The sequence below is a fragment of the Pochonia chlamydosporia genome, chromosome 1 (genome assembly GCF_001653235.2).
Source record: "Pochonia chlamydosporia 170 chromosome 1, whole genome shotgun sequence".
NCBI classification, from domain to species: domain Eukaryota; kingdom Fungi; phylum Ascomycota; class Sordariomycetes; order Hypocreales; family Clavicipitaceae; genus Pochonia; species Pochonia chlamydosporia.
This window is the reverse complement of record NC_035790.1, coordinates 1312300-1331568: the sequence shown is the minus strand read 5'-3', so window position 1 is coordinate 1331568 and position 19269 is coordinate 1312300. Positions and strand designations below refer to the sequence as shown.

General features: G+C 50.4%; 6 protein-coding genes across 6 annotated transcripts; 2 read left to right on the top strand and 4 right to left on the bottom strand.

The window, feature by feature from the left end:
- Positions 1 to 676: 676 nt before the first annotated feature.
- Positions 677 to 886, bottom strand: VFPPC_17415 (hypothetical protein; the record flags this gene model as incomplete). The annotated part of the gene is made up of 1 exon (XM_022429126.1): positions 677 to 886. The coding sequence occupies one exon, from the start codon at positions 884 to 886 to the stop codon at positions 677 to 679; it is 210 nt and encodes a 69-aa protein (XP_022285857.1).
- A 189-nt stretch (positions 887 to 1075) lies between these two features.
- Positions 1076 to 1423, bottom strand: VFPPC_17416 (hypothetical protein; the record flags this gene model as incomplete). Its single annotated transcript, XM_018280353.2, has 1 exon — positions 1076 to 1423. One exon carries the CDS (start codon positions 1421 to 1423, stop codon positions 1076 to 1078), a length of 348 nt encoding a protein of 115 aa, XP_018148382.2.
- Positions 1424 to 8631: 7208 nt separating this feature from the next.
- Positions 8632 to 9041, bottom strand: VFPPC_15100 (hypothetical protein; the record flags this gene model as incomplete). The annotated part of the gene is made up of 2 exons (XM_018292853.1): positions 8632 to 8846; positions 8942 to 9041. 2 exons carry the CDS (start codon positions 9039 to 9041, stop codon positions 8632 to 8634), a joined length of 315 nt encoding a protein of 104 aa, XP_018148379.1.
- Positions 9042 to 11194: 2153 nt separating this feature from the next.
- On the top strand, positions 11195 to 12589 carry VFPPC_15099 (sporulation protein SPS19; the record flags this gene model as incomplete). The annotated part of the gene is made up of 4 exons (XM_018292852.1): positions 11195 to 11249; positions 11399 to 11592; positions 11767 to 11831; positions 12010 to 12589. The coding sequence occupies 4 exons, from the start codon at positions 11195 to 11197 to the stop codon at positions 12587 to 12589; spliced, it is 894 nt and encodes a 297-aa protein (XP_018148378.1).
- Positions 12590 to 15048: 2459 nt separating this feature from the next.
- Positions 15049 to 16566, top strand: VFPPC_00304 (histidine acid phosphatase; the record flags this gene model as incomplete). The annotated part of the gene is made up of 2 exons (XM_018280350.1): positions 15049 to 15682; positions 15761 to 16566. 2 exons carry the CDS (start codon positions 15049 to 15051, stop codon positions 16564 to 16566), a joined length of 1440 nt encoding a protein of 479 aa, XP_018148377.1.
- Positions 16567 to 17043: 477 nt separating this feature from the next.
- On the bottom strand, positions 17044 to 19007 carry VFPPC_00303 (MFS transporter; the record flags this gene model as incomplete). The annotated part of the gene is made up of 4 exons (XM_018280349.1): positions 17044 to 17114; positions 17162 to 17329; positions 17382 to 18839; positions 18962 to 19007. The coding sequence occupies 4 exons, from the start codon at positions 19005 to 19007 to the stop codon at positions 17044 to 17046; spliced, it is 1743 nt and encodes a 580-aa protein (XP_018148376.1).
- Positions 19008 to 19269: the final 262 nt, after the last annotated feature.

Sequence of the window (19269 nt, the reverse complement as noted above, 5' to 3'; positions counted from 1 at the left end):
TTGAAGACTTTAGTACAGTACAAGGCAGACTCCTCCCCAAGGAGGTGGAAGAGCGCACCGTTGCGGGAGATAGAGATTGTCAATTGTGCCGTGAAAAGCAGAGAGAAACCCGGAGGGCCACGGCTGGGTTTGGCCTTGGTGACTCCATAAAGGATCTGGTAAGGGTACCAAATACCAACCGGGCATTCTTCCTGGACATTGCCGGTAGCTCTGGGAAGTGACATCCATCAAATTAACTGACATGAACTAGCTGGCTCTGCTAACCTAACTTGAAGTGCAACAACAGGTCTCTTGGGCGTAAGTATTACCATACCGGCAAGGCCAATACATCACATTTCGACCGGCCCGACTTGGCCCATGAGAAAGGTTTGATGCTTGGTATGGAGCAGAAGTCCACCGTGTTCAGACCACTAGCTGCCCTGTGACCATTAAGCCTTTGGGATCATTGGCAGAAGTATCCGTGTCAAAGGTATGGATGCTGAAGCATCGTGACACGGAAACCTGGAACCCAGAGGTAGTCCTGTGGCCGCTATGAGTCCGGGCAAAGATGGTCCTAAACGAAGTGGCACATGCTGAGGGGGAAAGTAACACGATGGTATTATTGACATACAATTTCACTACCTGCTCAGCGGCTGCTTCGTATAATTCTGGCACCCAACCGATATTCGTCAAATATTTATCCTGTAATTGCATTGAGTAAGTGTTCACCCACGTATTGAGCTCTTCCAACGGATTCTCGGAGGTGAAATGCTGAATGCTCCAGCCGAGACTCATTATCTTTAAGAGTGGTGCCCAGACTATGTCGAGCAGAAAATACTGATGCTCGTTTCCATACTGTTTCATTTACTGCGGATAACCCCGGTTCACGGGCACCTGCTGTATGCATGAAACAACACGGCAGATGACTGCAAGTGCTGGGAAGCTATGAAAAAGTGTAATCCATTTTGCGACTGATGGCTTGTCCTCAGATGCATTTCTGAGGCATGAAGCGGGAAGATGTGAAATATGAATGAATGTCAGTAATGCTTCAAGAGCCGCGTATTAAATCTCAGATGCGATCAATATTGTGCCTAAATTAGCCCGTCCCTTGTCGAGTTTGGGAAGGATCCATTGAGAACTTGAACTTTATGTCAGCAATTTTATATCGACAACACCAAACATCCATGGCAGTTACCAACGCCTTTGGGACGGATTTCACTGCCACCTTCATCTGAGTATGGCCTGATGTCCAAAAGACCGTGTAGTCCTTGGGCTTAATTGATGCAGCGATATCCGTTATAGTGCTCTTTAGTCGAAAGTGGAAGGGAAAACTGGAATGTGGCCCTACTCCGGCTCGTTGTCGACCAGCAATGAAGTCTTTTGCATGCATCATTAGATGTGGTGCCAACATTTTGTCCCTTTCGAGCATGAGCGTCTCAAACATGTCACTTTAGCAACCTAAAAGAGAAATGATTGTCGCTGGCGGCTTCAGGCCACCTGCATGTCGCTTAATTTGGAAGAACTGGCCAAGAATCAGCCGGGGGTAGTCGGTGACAAGAATGCGAGGCGAAGGAATTAAGGTAAATGTACTCCGTGCGGAGCAGAGAAGCTACCACAAATCCGAGCCACTCAATATTATCATGGTTGGAAGTAGGTTGTTATTATTGCCTACTTGCCAACTTGGTGATCAGACACCATCGACCGTTTCGCTTTCGCTTGGCTGGTTTGCTGAGACACAAGGTTATAGGCCAGGTTTCTTCCTAAAAGAAAGTTGATTGTCCAATTAATGATACGATTGATGTACAGGGAGCATTGATGGACGAATATTGGAACGTGATAGCTTGTGAATGGGTTTGGACGTCTTTAAAAAAAAAATGACAGAGTTGCCCTATAACGATTTGACTCTGGCTGAAAAGATGCCTGAACTGCGGACAACCTTACTTGACAAATGATGTGGTAGCTGGAGCTAAGACACCTCACAGACACTAGTACAGTGTCTAAGTATTGTCTCGAGTTGAGAAGAAACGCCGGCCACCGATATGCGTATCTTGTGATTCCAAGACTAAAGTGTAGGATTTACGTTTGTCTGCTGTTCGGGTTTATGACTGAGAAAGCTCCAAGGAAAAGTTCCGGAGGACAAGACCAGAGATGAGAAAAAGGAACTAAAGATGCAGAAGAAGCGACTCGTATTCATACAAAGGAAAAAGAAATCCACTGAGTCGGGACACAGTGCCGACAATCATCTGTGATCCAGATTCCTGAAGCTTGTTGGACCCGAAAATTTGGAGCGGCGTCCTCTTTGACCTGCCCCTTGATGGGCTGATCACAACTGGCGTGCTTGGGCCTCTGCAACATGAGTTGAGGGAAATCAACTTGCGCAAGTTACACTCCTAGAAAGAAAAGGAAGGCGGAGGACTCTGAAATAATGGCCAAGATGGGAAATGGACAGTGTGCATCAGGAAGGTGCTGCAGTTTTTATCCCTGTAAATGATGATTGCTTTGGTAAGGTGCGGTTACTGATCAAGTCGGTAATTGGATGCGGATATTCTCGTTTGCGTGTGATGTGCCTCTGGCACGTCTGGCAGACGGAAACGCACGTAGCTTCTTCTGGATATTCGGCATGACCAGTTTCTAGGGCCAGTAGAGTACTCTGAGTGTAGGAACAATGAAGTCGTTCGCTTGCCAACTCATGATACCTGTTGCAGGTTCCACTTTGCAAGACTGATGTGACCTTTCCAGCCAGGAGCCAATTCAATGCACCATCAGCGCCACCGCCCATGATTAGTTCCCCAGGTCGGGCCCCAGCCTCCATATCTGGTCAAGTTGATTTGGTTGCCGCTTAAATTGATGTGATCCGGTGCTTATTATTAGTTCTCGGCACTGGCCGTCAAGCCACTAGTCGCACAAGGTCGTAGGCGAGGTGGCTTCAGTGATAGAGCCTCTTTATCCAGACGTTGATTGTGTTGGAGCAAAACCGTGTAGTCCATTGACCATTGACTACACCTGAGACTCAATGGTGTGGTAATAAGGAAGAGTGAGATGTGCAAAGCTAGGATAATTCGTTCACATGAGAGGTGCATGGGGTGGCGTGACATTGTGAAGCTGAATCACCGTGTCCGTTGTGGCCACTCCATACTACCTGTATCGTATTCATGTGAAGTACCCGACTTCAAGAGTAAGGGAAGTTGTAAGTTGGGTTCGCGATTGGTGTTGTTTCTTCCAGTGGCAGTATCACGTCTTGGACCTGAACCAACTTTCTTAGCCTACCACTTTTTCGACCGCCACAAAATGAACCTCTCACCATTGAAGGCGGATCCCGGTTCCGGTTCACCGCTGGGTCGGTTTTGAGACAAACACAAAGGCTGTCGCAAATGATTTGCAGAATGCACCAACAACTGATTAAATTCTGCAGGCGAGAAAACGCTTGTTGGTGGCACGGCCATGTCTGTCGTGCTAATATATCTCTGTCTTGCACCTTGACGCCAAGATACTCGCCATGTCGCAACTGCTGCACGATTTGGCGATGTTTCAATGTTGTCTATCGACCGGGTTAAGTGAAAGCATTGGAGTCGAGAGAGCATCGAAGTCTCACAAAGCAGGCAATCTGGTCGAGACTCGTCGAGACTCGTCAAGTCGTTCAATGAAGTCAAGTCCAAACCGTGATGTCGCTGGCCTGGTCGCCAGCTGCCAATCCTGCAGCCGCAGGCCAGACCTTGGGACTTGCATGTTCCGTGATACATTGATACTCTCTACTTCAGCCCAGAGTGCTTTTTCGCTGCTTCCCTTTCTGGATCGTTCTTTCCCCAACAACATTGAAGAGCTGCATGCAAATGAGAACAGGTGCCATTACAGGCAGGTACCTTGCCTGTCGCCAGTTCCTCTTTCGTGCTTAAGTACCTAGGTACTTAGGTACTTGGATAATCTGCATGTACCTACCAAAGTTGAGATGAGACGATGGATGTTTTCCAACCATCTCCAATTTTGATCCAAGAAGCTGTTCAGCCTGGCAGACCGATCGACATTGACTTCTAACTGCTGTTTTTCAACTTAGGTACCTTGGTATGAGACCCGACCAATGACGCATATAAGTCTCAACTCATTGACACGTATCCGCTCAACAGCCAGCACGACCTGTGTCACAGTCACGCACGTTCACGCTTTGCTCAACCGGTGCATGACTACCTACGTAGGCAGTAATTCTGCCGAATATTACTCCCATACCTAGGTACTTTACTCCGTACTCTGTGGTACATTAAACGCTTTCGCTTCACACTTGGTTCCGAACGCCATGGCCAAACGCTCAGGCATTGTTGCCGCAAGGCCCGGTTCAGGTACAGCAGACCAACTACCTAGGTAATAAGAAACTGTTGAAAGCCCCATGTCGGCTCAGTACGGTCTACAGGAAGCGACAATTCCGACGCTGTCCAAAGGGCCGCTCTCTGCCACATCGGCCTGGGATATCCCATCTCAAGTGGGTAACACCAGACGGCCTACTCCGTAACCGGTACTCCGTACTGCTTGTCCAGATATCAGACCTGGCAATTATCACTTTGAGATCGTGGTTGTCCCAACTGCCCCTGTCAAGCCTCGATCAGCATGAGGTTGGTGTGTCTCTTTATGGAGTACCAGGGGCATGCACCCAGCACTCACAGCATCCTTGCATGCACTTTACATCGACCTATGGCGTCGATTGCTGGCAGAGTGGTGCTTCCTGGTGTGAGTTCCTCTCCACCAGGTTTTGACGTCGGTTCATGCTTGCCTGGCCGTTTGCTAACTTATTCAACCGTCATAATTGGTACGGTTCCATTCTTTTGGTCCCAGGTCCTAGCGATGACCAGATTGGCGGACAGGGCAATCAACGCAAACTTCGGACAATTCCAATATCTCCCTGTGTTATTTACGCGACACAAAAGCAAAAATCTTTTCATATCTGCCATCATTCACACTGGGAAGTGGGCAGCAATAGTAAGGATTAGTGGCGCATAAGCTTGAGCTCGCCCATACTGAAAAGTCTGAGCACGGCCCTTTGCACCGTCCCCATATAGCTACGGCTTGGTATCTTCTTTCTTTTTCTCCAGTGTGCGATACGCAAGCACATGTCTGCTATCCTGCGTTTTCCTCCCTGAGCTGACAAGCCGGGGACTGTCGCAACACTGTTGAGCCTCTTCGATTTGCCTGCAGATGTCACGGAGCTACGGGCTGCGGCTAGGGTTTGCTGCAGCTCCATGCTTTGAACAGGACTAGGAGCTGCTCCACAAGGCCAGGATTCCTGGCACTGGTCCTCGTCAAATGTCTGGTGAGCTGGGCTCGCCGGGCAAATGCTGCTCAGAGCTTGCAGCTCCTTCAATCGTCCATGTCCACACACCCACAAGGAACTGTTCACTCACCCCCTGGGAGCCACCTGTCGCTTTGACTCAAATCGAAGTCTCGTCCTGGCACCACTGCACCAGGTACCATCATGGGCAGAATGCCAGGCTCCTGCATGAGTAGCTTTGTGGAGGAGGGAGTGGCTTGCGGGCATGCACTCCATCGTTGCAATGTACTCCGAAAGTATGGAGTACATTTCCACCCGACCTTTGGAGAGCATATGAGCTCCCTTGAAGGTTTGCAGGCTCCAGCATGCTTTAACCGACTCAAACGCCGCCCCCTTCTCCTGCGCACTGTCATCAACCGACGCCTTTATTAGTGGTTTGATTTTTTTTTTCTCCCCTTGGACCCCTTGGCCAATCTACTACATCGTCCGCACGTTGACCGCTCGGAACTTGGGAACCAAGGCCAATCAACCTATGTCCCACCAAAGGGCGGGACGAGGAGGTCCTAACCAGCATTCTTGTTTATCCTCTTGAGCGCTTGTTTTACGTTGTGTTTTTACTAGGTAGATATCACACATGTTTCTTCTTAGTCTTGGACACAAACTCACCCCTCCGTGTAACTAGGATGGCGACACTAACCCAACGCTTCCTAGACATGGCAGTGAATGGTCTCAAGCAAGTTCCCTGTCATGATGTCCGGATGCTGATTCCGCGCCATCATCACATTCATAGTCTTTCCCCCCATGTAGTATAACACCAAGGGCCTTTCTCAATATATATCCGCACGTCCTTCTCACCTCAGACTCGGCCTCTCTCGCATCACATTCATTTTCTCTACCTCATAGCCCCACTCAACCGTGGCAATACTCTCGGCAAAGTTGGAGCTATTGAGCCAGACGCCTATAGCATAGTGTGTTATCACAACGGACATTTACCAAGCCAACGTATGATATATGTCACTTCCGTGATCCACCCGCTAGATTCTGTTTGGCTTTAGCTTCTCATCACTTGGCTACATGTTTCTCTATATAACTTATACTTTACCTCTCCAGTTTCTCAACCCAACTCAATTTTGGCACTGCTAGCACACAGTCAAGGTTTTATTTGGCCGCATCAGATTACGGCTCTCAAGTTTCAAGCTCTTGTCCTCATCGGCTCCCACATCGTCCTTCGATTACGCTGCCCTTCGAAATGTGCAATTTTACAAAGAATTACTACATTTACACGTCTTGCACCGACCCTGGGGCTCACTTTTGCAGCACGTCGACAGATGGAAGTCGGGATCGCTCGTGTCCCATGGGGCCGCATGAGCGATTCATCGTTCTTCCTGAGAGTTGCCCATTATGTTGTGGATGAGTGGTATGAGCTCACCCTCGATACATCCAAGTTGGTCGAACAATCGTCCCGGAATCGCTCGAAGGATCGAATTCCTTACGTTGCGGTTCAAAACTTGGTGCACTGCCTTTACAACGTACATGTTCGAAGGCCAGCAAGGACGAAATGTTCATATCACGACACCACTGGCAACTAGGCCAGATGTTTTGGCCGGGACCCTATAACTCTTCACTTTTTGCCTGGGTTTCAATTGGAGTTGAGTACAAGATGTTTCACCATCACTGCACTGTCCATCAGGGCACCTGGACTCTGGGATTGCTGGTAAACATTGGCAACTATGCATCAAAAATGTTGCAACCAAAATTTCACATTCCTCATATGTCAGGAGGAGAAGGGGATTCACTGAACAGATGAGAAGTCTCGCGGTTGTGGGAGAATTGGTCGGCCATATCCGCACCAACTGAGGACATGAATGTTTTCCTGGGATTTGATATCGGCAAGCAATGGAGTTTTGGAGCTTTCTTTCTTCGACACACGGTACCGGGAAGGCGATCAGACATATAATAGCATAGTAATTTAATAGAAGCGCCTGTTCTTTCTTATCCGATGCATCTTGCGCAGAGCCGGAAATACAGTTGTGGGACCAAAGCGCATGTCAGTGACCTGTGTCAGCTTTTTGAGAGCAACGACGACTGACTTGAAATCTATCCGCAAGCTATTTCGGCAATGTTGTACACTAAGGGCAATCAGATAACTTGGCATCTGCACGCTACAGCCAGAACTGCCGTGTCGGGTGAGTGTCGACTTACAATAAACCTTCACAGCGTGCAAAGTGCTTCGGGTAGAGATTGAGCGAAAAGGGCTTACTTGACCTTGGCACCGAAACGAAAGCCACGCCCACGCCCACGCCCACGCCCACGCCCACGCCCATGCCCATCAAAGGCTTGGAAGCAAGTGGCGCAAATCTCATGTTACAAGTCATCTGGGGCACGGCCCTTTGGGGTACAGAACCCAGGACCAGAATGAGGGTTAGGTTTGACATTTACCCCATCTTTGCATAGTGTGGGTCAGTCCAGCGTCAAATAGGAGTTAGTATGAAGTTATTCATCGGCCTGCCGTTTAGAATTGAGTAGGACAAGAAAGAAGGACAATAGCCGGAAACGGTACCTTAGACCACGCATTTCCCAGGAGTAGATGAGGGTGGGAAGGGATTATGCTTGTAAATATTGAACTCTCTTTCAGTTGTGTACGTTGAAAGCCACGACTGATTTACCAAGTACATTGATTCTGCAACCATGCCCCCACGCGAGAGCAGGGTAACAAACGCAATCATGCACGCGCGGTCTCATTTGGTAAATTAAAAGTAAGGCACATATTGCACACACGGGTGCATTGCTGCCCGTTCGCAGTCTGATCGACGACATTGCCAAGGCTCCTTATAGTTTTCCAGCTGTGCAAATTACATGGCCGAAAGACAAGACGCTCTTCCCAACCAGGGGTTGTACCCGATGAATCTCGAAGCCTGCTCTCTGTAAGAGATCATGTTTTGACCGCTTTCCATGACCAGGCCGGTGACGACGGGGAGGTCGTTTCGAATTACATCGAGCCGCACGAATTGGCGTAGGCGCATGAACTTTACACGATGGGGACCTGTGCTTTTCGTAACCACATACCCCTCGGCTGTGATTCTTGACGTCTGATGTTCGGACCAAAGCTGAAGAAAATTGGGATTTACCTCGCTGTCTCGCAGCACCTGACAGCCAAAGGGGTGACAAGCAAAGCAACCTGCGAGCCATCATAAGTCCAGCATTTGATACTAGTGGTATCAAGGACCCCTGGCCCCCGATGAATGGGGGCTAGGCTTGCTTCTGCGAATGATGGTGGCTTGTCGATCCATTCGGCATTGGGGGGCGGCCATCATAACATTTTGTGTTATTTTACCGGGCCGGAAGCACCGAGATCTTGACGGGATGCTACTTAACTTGATCATTTTATAGTCGGATGGTCAAAATTGTGACTGTTGAAACCATGTATGATCGCCCTTGACAGATTCCTCCAACATACCTGTGACGCCTCTCAATCCCAGCCCCGGCGACATCTCCGTTGGTAATGCAGGCAGTCTGACCTTGGAGCCCTCAAGGTGAGTAGTATGCCGGATTGTGGGATGCTGGCAAAGAGCGAGTGAGAAGGGTTCATCAGAACGACAAAATCTAGAGAGCCCTAGCAGAAATGAGGATGCCTAAGGTAATATCACGGAGAAGAAATAACCAGCTGCACAAAAACCCATTACTCGATACCTTCTGGATTCTGGTGGCAGGATAGAGTAGTGTATGACTGCTGGAAAGGACATTGCATGTCGCTACGAGAAGACGTCGGTGGTGGCAAACAGTCGTTGACCGCATTCAATGGTATCATCGAAGCACATCACGTTTGCTGGTTGGCCGTTGCTGGAGCTGTCAATGTTCCTACCCCTGGGGTGGTTTCATTCTAATGCGAGTTTCTCTCAGTTGACGAAACAGAAATCTATTTGACTGGTGGAATTTGGAAGTAGGAAATGTTCCGGGGTAGTAGAACGGCCGTGCGCCGTTGAATGTTGGATCGTCTGAAGCTCAGAAGCTTGTCAAAGCAAGGGAACCAGTTACAGACCTTATTGAACATGTCGGAACAGACGTATTAGTTCTGATATGCCATTCCCCGAGAAATCCCAGGGCCTAGAAAGGCCAAAACAAAGACATGGTCGGCTGCCGCGGTGTTGTAAGAACCTTTATGATACCAGGTTTGGGAAACTGCATCATGTAGTGAGTGGCCATGCTGTCCAAACTCAAATGCCTTGTCTCAAGTTGTGGACTGCTGACAAAGGTTCGAGCAAGACAACCAGCTAAGTCAAAGATCGACAGACACGCACTGAAAAAGTAGACTGCTATTATGTCGGGGGGTTTGTCTTTGGTCACGGTCAGCTGGAATAAAAATATGGCCCAACATGTCTGTGTGCTCGTAATTGGACCAGTAAAAATGTCTCCGTTGTCTTTCAACCAAATACGGAGTACGGTAACAAAAGTTGGGAATACGCGAGTGAGTGGCAGATGATGTACCGGAATTAGCCTCGTCTGGACGAAGCCAGACAAATTCTGGATATGCCTAGTGACTGGTCCATAACTTTGACATTTTGCTGGAGATCTTTCCGACGGGCTACCGACGGGAACTAGATGTGTACCACCTCCAAGGTAGCATCAATTTCTGTGTAGTGTACAGAAATGATACCAGACATAAAGTTTATTTGTCGAGGCTAAGTCCAGATAGGCGTTGGCTTAGCTCCCAATGAGGAAACTCCTGTCGCCGATTCACTGCGCAGAGCCACACTCAAACATAGACGACTTTGGTTCCATATCCCAGCTTGCGAGCAGTATGTCAGTCCGCCAAATGAAAGATGTGCTGGAGGGCATATCGCAGTCTATCGTAGTCAATCGCCAAGTCTAACTTGACTTTTTGTTTTCTTTTGGCAGAACAGGGTGGATACGTGGTGTTGACGATGTAGACGAGATCCTGGATGCGTCGAGCAGTATCTTCGGCTGCAGGCAGTTTGGTGTCGATGCTATCCCTCTGCGAAACAAGCTGCTGGGCCGCCCTTCCTCTCTCGTATTTTCTCCTCATTCACCAGCAGTAGGCATGTGCGTTGGTCACGTCCAAAAAGGTTGGTGAATGGAGACGCTCACGGACCCTTTGGGGAGTGGACTCGAGGCGAAAAACAATGTGGCTCGGGAAGAGCATCCAGCTCCGACGGCATTGACAATGAGCGAGCGCTTGGATATTGGTCTTACTCATGAGACAGCAAGACCATGGTACTCATTGTCGCAGAAGGAAAACGCGAAGCAGCCAGCACGGTCGGTGATGATGATGTGATACTCCGGGCTCCCAGCTCATGCGCGGTTGACTGTCCGAGATGAAGGAATTCATGGAGCTGGAGAAGCCGCCCCTCATCAAGTACATGTCTGGTAGTTACCCGACCCCTCAATCAATCGCACCTTCCGGGCTGGGGAGCTCAAATCACAAGCTCCTTCGTTGGGTGTTGGACCCTTTGTACTGCAGCGCATCCATTGGTCTCTCCTGGATAGCAGACAGGTGTCAGGGCAGGAGCTTCCAACTGCGACAATCCACCCAGCACATCTCATAGGCCGAGAATCGTTCTTCCCCAGGCAAATTATCTCCACTTCCCACCGACCGGGCCGAGGCACATCGCATTCGCATCCAAGCGACGCCAACCCCAGACGAAGCGAAGTCCGGGCTATTAGGACGGACTTTTTGGAGACATATCTAATCCTACGACATCGTTTTTGTAAATATATACCGTCCTACCGGATCTCAAAGACCGTTGGAGGATTCAACCAGGCTTCAACTGATCCGACAGCGCTGCTAGCCACGTAATAGCCAGCCAACTCAATAATCCACGGAGAACCAAGACAAATAACGACAAATCCAGGAGTCTCATCTCGCTTGTAACGGCCAACTCATCCCCTTTTTTCTTTCCTGCACACGGACGTCATTGTTTCGCAACTTCAACACCCCACAACATGCCTTACCCCGAGTCGCATTATCTCAGCCCTATCTGGCGAGATGACCTGTTCAGTACGTCCCCTTTGCCTGCCATTGGTTCTCCCTGTTCAGCTAGCTGGGTAATATCGCTCGCGTGGAGTCTCACGCTGTACAACGTGGCGCGGTGAACCAAAATGAAATTACTGAAATGTCTTTGCTGACGGCGAGCTTTTGCGTAACAGAGGGACGTGTCGTCTTTGTAACTGGCGGCGCCGGGACCATCTGTAGTATGCAGACTAGGGCGTTGGTCCGTCTAGGTGCCAACGCGTGCATCATTGGGCGAAACGTTGAGAAGACGGAAGAAGCGGCCAGAGATATTGCGACGGTTCGTCCCGGCGCAAAGGTTATTGGCATTGGAGGATGTGATGTCCGCAAGGTGAGCTTTTCAAGCATATTTGGTTGTGTGTCGAGAGAGCGTCGCGCTTGAGTTGTGCCTCCTGGATGCCCAAACGATGATCTCGATCTTCTCTGCTATTACCTTTTCTTTTCCACTTCACTTCTATTCACCCATTAGGCTATCTTGTTTTAAGTGTTTCTAACCCCGGCGTAGGTCGAGAACCTCAAAGACGCGGCTGCCAGATGTGCGAAGGAGCTCGGCGGCATTGACTTTGTCATGTAAGAATATCCATATCAACTCCATCAGAATGCGGACGCATACCCACGGAACTACACAAGATGAATTGTAGACCGGCGTGTTGAGCCTCCCGCTCTTGAGCCAACTACCACGACATTTCAACAGTTCTCATATGCGCCTCATCTGCTGATGCCAGAACCAAAGCTAACGACCCAACAGTGCCGGAGCAGCCGGTAACTTCATTGTCTCCATGGAAGGCATGAGCTCCAACGCCTTCAAAGCCGTAATGGACATCGACGTCCTCGGTACCTTCAACACCATCAAAGCTACTATGCCATACCTCCTCGAGAGCTCTGACGCACGCATCATCTACGTCTCCGCCACCTTCCACTACACCGGCATGCCCATGCAGGGCCACGTCGCCGCGGCGAAAGCATCCGTCGACTCCCTTATGGCCTCTGTAGCCCTGGAATACGGACCCCGCGGCGTCACGAGCAACGTCATTTCCCCTGGGGCCATTGCCGAAACCGAAGGCGCTGCTCGTCTCCTGACCAGCGATGCCGCTGCGCTCAAACATCACTCCCGGTCTATCCCTACGGGTCGTCTGGGAACCGTCAAGGATATCGCCGATGCTACGGTGTACCTATTTAGCTCTGCTGGTTCTCACGTAAACGGACATGTGTTGGTTGTGGACGGTGGTTCTTGGAGAAGACAGGGTGGTGTTGCCATGGGTGGCGAGAACCTGAAGTATCCTGATTTCTTGCTACCCGACGGCGTGGAGCCCAAGGTCAAGTTGTAATACATAGTCTTGTCATATCCAGCGTCGAAGAAGTGTAAAACAGCCATCCTGATTCAGAATATCAAAACATGCGGCATGTTCCGTTTCATTGCCAAACTTCCACAAGCCTGACTTGGGATGCAGCACCGACAACGTGAAAACTCCGTCAAGAAAGCCATAGACAAAGCCTTTGTTGGGAGCAAGGAACAGTACAGGGAAATGCGAGATGAATCAGACTTGTTACCAGCTCCGTTGCCCGAAGTTCCGTGACCGGTGCCGGAAACGGGGCTTGCAATGGCGAGACAGGCAGATTGACTCGGCTGTGGGATTAACTTAGAGAAGCGGGCGGTTGCATTGTGAAAAATATGTAGCAATACGACTCAGCACAGTTTACGGCAAACTTGACGATCACCGAACCATGGTTGGGGCTGCTGAAGCCTGCCAGGTCTATATTTGGCACTATGATAATGAAGTTCCAAACAATCCAGTTTGGGATAAAGCACCAAATAATTGCAAGGATGAAACAAAACCAAACTAGTTTCATCGCTACGTAACTTCAATATCTGGAGGCGACTCAACCCACGAAACTCGTCCGGCACCCATACCCGAGAGATTTTGTTTCCCCCAATTTACCAGGAAAACTATATGCACGCTACATGTCGGCAAAGCGGTTCTGCAGGTATTTCTCCACGTTTCGCTTCTAGTTGACGTTTGGCATGTACGTTTTGGTCAAGGTGGTGTGGGATTGAGATACCTATGATTCGTTCAATGGATGTTCACCTTTCCATACTAATCCAGGACTCAAGCCACAAATGGAAACAAGAGTGAGTTGTGAATTGTTTCCAACGTTCACGCACGTCGCCGATTGACCAGGACCATTTCAGGGCTGTTTTTGTTGAAGGAAATTGGTTGTCGAGACAAGGTCTGGTGGAATAATGTGGGACAAGCAGCCTTACTCCGGGTTCCATGTCGTGGAGCGGCACCGACCCGCCCAAACATCGGCGCAGTCGGCGGCTGTCGCCGTTCTCCTGCAGTGGCGAAGAATAAATCTCGAGCAGCAGGCACAGGTGTACAGCTGTTGATGGTAAAAGTCCTGAGGGCAACGGCAGTGTTAGAAAAAGGAAAGATTGATTTCCCCAAGAACTGTTCGAATGATTCTCTCCTGTTTTACTAGTCATTCTGGCTGTTGTGGGCTGTCATATCATGTCATTCCGTTATCTGAAAAACAGCATTTCCTATCTGTTGTTGATGGAAACCTCCGGAGATGCAGGCTTCATGAATTGGTTCCGCGGATTGGACCGCCACAATCAACGTGGCGTTTTGATTTCGTTGCTGGCCTTGTTGCAGGCTGGAAGTAAAACAGCTAGAGAGAAAAAGTCAATCCCTTGCCAGTTTGTTCATCTCCAACCTCTTGTCTGAATCGGTCCAGTTTCAAATGGGGAGATTTCTTCTTTGATTGTCTCCACAGAATGTGTGGGCGAGTCACCTCGTGGATGCTGATTCCTGGCACGCCTTTCGGCAAGGTGGAGTCGACAAAGTTCTTGACCATGAACAAGCCTTGGCTTTGGAGGTGAGCCACTTTGCATGATCGTTTGTCAGTCATCGGCTGAATTGGGACCGAAGAAGAATATTCGGAATGGGAGAGTCATGAATTTTGGAAACAGTGACTGAAAGGAGACTCTAGAAAGTAGTTCAGCGTCAATGGATGCTGCAATTGAGAAGAGCCTGGTGACTGGGACAGACAGAGCATGCAAGCTTCGGACCCTCGCTGGGTGGCGGGGGTCAAGATGTGATGGAGCTGAAGAAATTCAGAGTTGATTATCAAGAGGTCGTTAGACGAGTCTGGTGCCCCAATAATTGCCACTGGCGGCTGGCATGCATTGGCCTAGTCCGTTGTGAAATCTGGTGTGGTTTCTTCGGGCGGCAGGGATATTATCACAGTCAAGTTGAACAAGACTGGATCATCGGAGCAGCTGCAGGACTTGCAGCATCCATCACGGATTTACAGGCGGGGAAAGAGCTCCAAATGAAGGCAAGTGCGACCCTGTAATGGCCCAGCTGTGGCATTTTGTGGCCTCTGGTTTGCCAGGAGGGTTCAACATGCTTCTCTAGCCTGGTCCTGGTGCCTCAACTGGCCAGACTGCTTGCCCGTCCCGCGGCGCGCCATGCCATCTCGAGACTACATTGAAGTTGAGCTTCCAAAAGCCCCTCACTGACCGAACCTGGTATTTCCCACGCCTTCTGATGGAGCTATATATGAAGAGCTTCTTCCGCTGAGATCCTTTGCGAACCTTTTTCTCTTCTTCCCTTGGTTTCTTTCCCTGAACATTATTTCTAGCTCTCCTCTGCTCTGCGATATCCATTGGATCTTGCGAGACTTTTGATTCAGCCATCACCACAAGCGTGTTGAGCCAAGACAAGAAGAACAATCAGAGCCACCACCCCTCACCACCCACACTGTTACCGTCGCCAAGAGTACAATGCAATCCAAGCTTCTGGTTGCCCTGTCGGCTGCCGCCGCCACCACGCTTGTCTCTGCTGCCGACGAGCGTGTCTTGGGCGTCTACATCTTCCACCGACATGGAGATCGCACTGCCAAGGCTTGGACTCCCGTGAACCTGACTGCCCTTGGCGCTGAGGAGGTTTACTCATCCGGATCCTTCTACCGGAAGCGCTATGTCCAGTCTGATGCTTCGGTCCGCATCTCTGGCGTCAGCAGCGACAACCCAATCTTGTCTCAGCTGCAGGTCACCGCACCCCAGGATGCTGTCCTGCACAACTCGGCCTTGACTTTCCTCCAGGGCCTGTACCCTCCTACTGGCAAGACCGAGACTCTTGCCAATGGAACCAAGGTTGAGGGACCTCTCGGCGGATATCAGTATATTCCTGTCAACGCCATCAGTGATGCTGCCACAGCCAATAAAGCCGAGAACCAGGGCTGGCTGCAGGGCGGCAGTGGCTGTGACAACGGTGTGGCGAGCTCCAACAGCTACTTCACCTCTTCTGACTACAAGAAGACCTACGACGAGTCCATGGACTTGTATCAGAGCATCGTGCCTGTTATCAGCACCACCTACAACAAGGATGCTGCCAACTTCAAGAACGGCTATACCAGTATGTATTCCCACTCTCATCCCTTAAACATGACGTAAAGAAGGGCCCTGCAAGTTCAACATACTAACTTACACGCAGTCTGGGACTACATCAACGTCGCCAAGATTCACAACTCTTCGATCCCCTCTGGCAACTTGATCACCAACCAGACTTTTGACCGTCTCTTCAACCTGGCCTCTATCCACGAGTGGAACCTGGCCTACAACGCCAGTGAGCCCGTCCGTGCAATTGCCGGCTCCGTCCTGGGCGGCCAAATCCTCGACTCCCTCCAGGCAGTTGTGGACGGCACCAAGGGAGCCGCCAAGTTCAACGCTCAGTTCGGCGCCTATGGCACCTTCATGGCCTTCTTCGGTCTCGCCCAGCTCCCCAAGGCCAGCCAGGACTTCTACGGCATCGTCGACTACGCCTCCTCCATGACCTTTGAGCTGTACACCACCAGCACAGCCGCCAAGCCCACCGCCGACGACATCAGCGTCCGCTTCTTCTTCGCCAACGGCACCGCTGCCAACAACGAGCTCAAGCCATTCCCCCTTTTCGGCCAGGACAAGAACTCCCTCTCCTGGAACGACTTCAAGGCCGGCATGAACAAGTTCGCCATTACCGACACCAAGCACTGGTGCACTCTCTGCGGCAGCTCCAGCGGCGCCTGTGCCGCCAACTCCACCACCTCCGGTGGCGACGGTGCGTCCACCAAGTCCAACGACTCTTCCGACAATGGCGTCTCCAAGCCCGTTGCCGGCGTCATCGGCGCCCTCGTTACCCTCGTCGTCATTCTTGGCCTCCAGGCTGCCGTCATCCTCCTCGGTGGCCTCCGCCTCGTCAAGAAGTCTACCCTCGCAAGAGCCAGCAATGGCCCCGAGACTGCTGGTGTCAAGGGCCAGTAACTTGTTTAAACCGCCATCATTCGTCTGTACATTTTGTTTTTTTTTTAGCTCTTCACTTTTACTCTGAATCAGAGCAGGGACGGGATACCAAAAAGCGATTTTGAAAAATTCTCAAAAAAAGACCATCATGTACATAATGTAACTGTACATCATGTAAATGATTTCACGGCCAACCACGAAAAAATGCATATCATCCATGAGAAGGATAGGTCTCGAGGGCCAGCAACGCAGTGCGGCTTTGTACATAGTAGATACCAGATAGGATAATGAGACGAAGTATGCGAACAAAGATGCATGCCATAGGGACTACCAGTGAATCAATATTAGTTCCCGAGCTAGTTTCTACCCCGACCGAAAACCAGCCTTCATGTCTCATACTCCCACCATTATGCTGCAATTGCATCAAAATGCCCAATTATATACATAAGCACGACCCAACTCCCAACTATTCCACACAATCTTCATTAGGGTATACAATCACCGAAGCCTCGTCAGCGCCAAAAGGTCATTGCGCGCATAAAACGCTCTAATCCGCTTCCCAAACACATCTACACCAATCAGCAAAGGTACCTCACGCTCAAGGGGGTAAACTTACACAGCGGCACGCTAAGGAGACAAATGCCCATTTGGATAGAAGCCACAATCAGAAAGACAGTCTCGAATCCACCGCCAATAACCCAATCGTACGCATAAAAAGTGAGCACAAAACTGAAAATGTTTTTAAAGATGATCATGAGGGTGAATCCTTCAATGGTCAAGTCCCCTATGGCGTGTTAGTTACGAATAATGTTTAGTGAGAGGGAAAAATAACGTACGGTATGCGTCGACTATGTAGAGTGAGCTTGCGACAGTGCCGATGACCATGCCACCGACTTCAAAGGCGAAAAAGACGAGCGGCACAATGTAGGAGTATTTTCCGGAGAGGAGAGAGTTGGCGGTGATGCCGAAGCCGTAGAGTCCGACGCCGGCGGCGATGAGCATGGGGATAACGAGGATGAGTCGGAATTCAGGCTCGTAGATGCCGTTATTGCGTTTTGTCAGGAACTTGGCGGATGTGTCTGCTAGGAGGCCAGAGATTAAAAAGCCAACGAGGGCGCCTACAAAGGGTGCGGTGTAAGTGTAGCCGGCTCGTTCTTCGCCCCAGAAGAAAGGGGGTCCGATGAAGACGACGGCGATAATGACACCGATGAAGATTGTCCATCCGATCATGGCGCCTTGGATGAGGCAGCCCCAGATAAAGGCGGGATTCAGGATTAGCGGGAAGGGTCGGAGAAACAGGACCCAGTAGCGTTCGTGTGTCTTTCTGCCGTCAAAAAGAGACATTGACTCGACAAAGGTTTTGGTCGGGGTGTTGGCGTTGCCGATTGGCTGCATTGCTGAAGACTTCGGGAAGAGGACGAATCCGCGTGCTCGAGGAGGTTCAATGGGTTGAGGAGCAGTTGAGTTGGGTGTGCCGGTAGAAGGATTCAGCTTCTCTTCCTCTACCACGCTGTCAATGTTGAGTTTCGCCTCGCGTCTATAGGCGGTCTCAGGGCAAAACAGGAAGACGGCCGGAAAGGTGACGGCCGAGAAGATGGCAACGAGGTAAAAAGTCCACTGCCATCCGATGGTGTGCGTGATCTTGCCTACAACAACTGGAGTGAAGAAGGCGCCTCCAAAGACGGCTAAGTTGGTAAAGGCCATGCGAATACCGCGCTGATGGACGCAGTACAAATCGCCGACAGCGGCATTGAGGAGACTTTCAAAGGGCGCCGCCCCAATACCCTGGAAGGCTCTGGCCGCAGCCAAGCTATCATAATGAACCTTTTGCTCATGCGATTGACCAAAAGGTGCATCTATGGACTTTGGAGGAAAGTTACCCGTGGCACCACCCCATGCGCTCGAAAAGATGACGAAGATGATGCCTATCAGGAACAAATGGCGCTTGCCCCAGATACGACCCGACGGAACGAAGAAGATGGCAGCACAGCCGGCTCCGAGTAGGTAGTAGCCGGTCAAGGCGGCGGTGTTCGGTAGAGTGGCACTGAAGTAGGCGGAAATGACGAGGGTGTTTGAAGCGAGAATGGCACCGAGGGCAGTGGCCAAGATGGCGGCGAAGCACAGAGTAAAGGTGATGAGATCGCGTTTCCATATGGGCCAATTGAGGGGGTCATTAGGGTCGTCGGACGGCTGAGGGACGAGAATGATCTTGGAGACGGGGTCGTGTTTCAAGTGGTGTTCATTATCGTTGACTTCTTGGGGACGTGTCGGGTCGTCAAAGTATCTCGTGGTACCTGAGACAAGCACGATTAGTTGAGTGGTCTGTTTCTTTGGTGCCACGTGTGTGATAGTGTGATGATGCTGTGCAACTTCGGTTGTTTGTGATGAAGTCGAGTTCAAAGCCGGTGCCACGTACCTGGGACCCTTTCGTGGCCCGGGGCCTCGAGAATTCCAAGGCCCATGATGACGGGATGCGCGTGTGGTGAGATGCGCTTGCGCAAAGGTTTTCGAGCTGTCGAAATCCGATTGTCAGGAAGAGGAAAAGAAGCGCATGGTTATTCTAGGGAAAGGAAGAAAAAAATAGAAAAGGAGTGGGAAGGGAGGGTGAGGTTTGGCTCTGCGAGGAGAGCAGCAAGTCGACGAGGATGTGCGATGGATTATTCGCAGACGCAGGCGTAGACTAAAAAATATGGGGACTGGGGATGTTTAAGTTGGTGCAGTTAG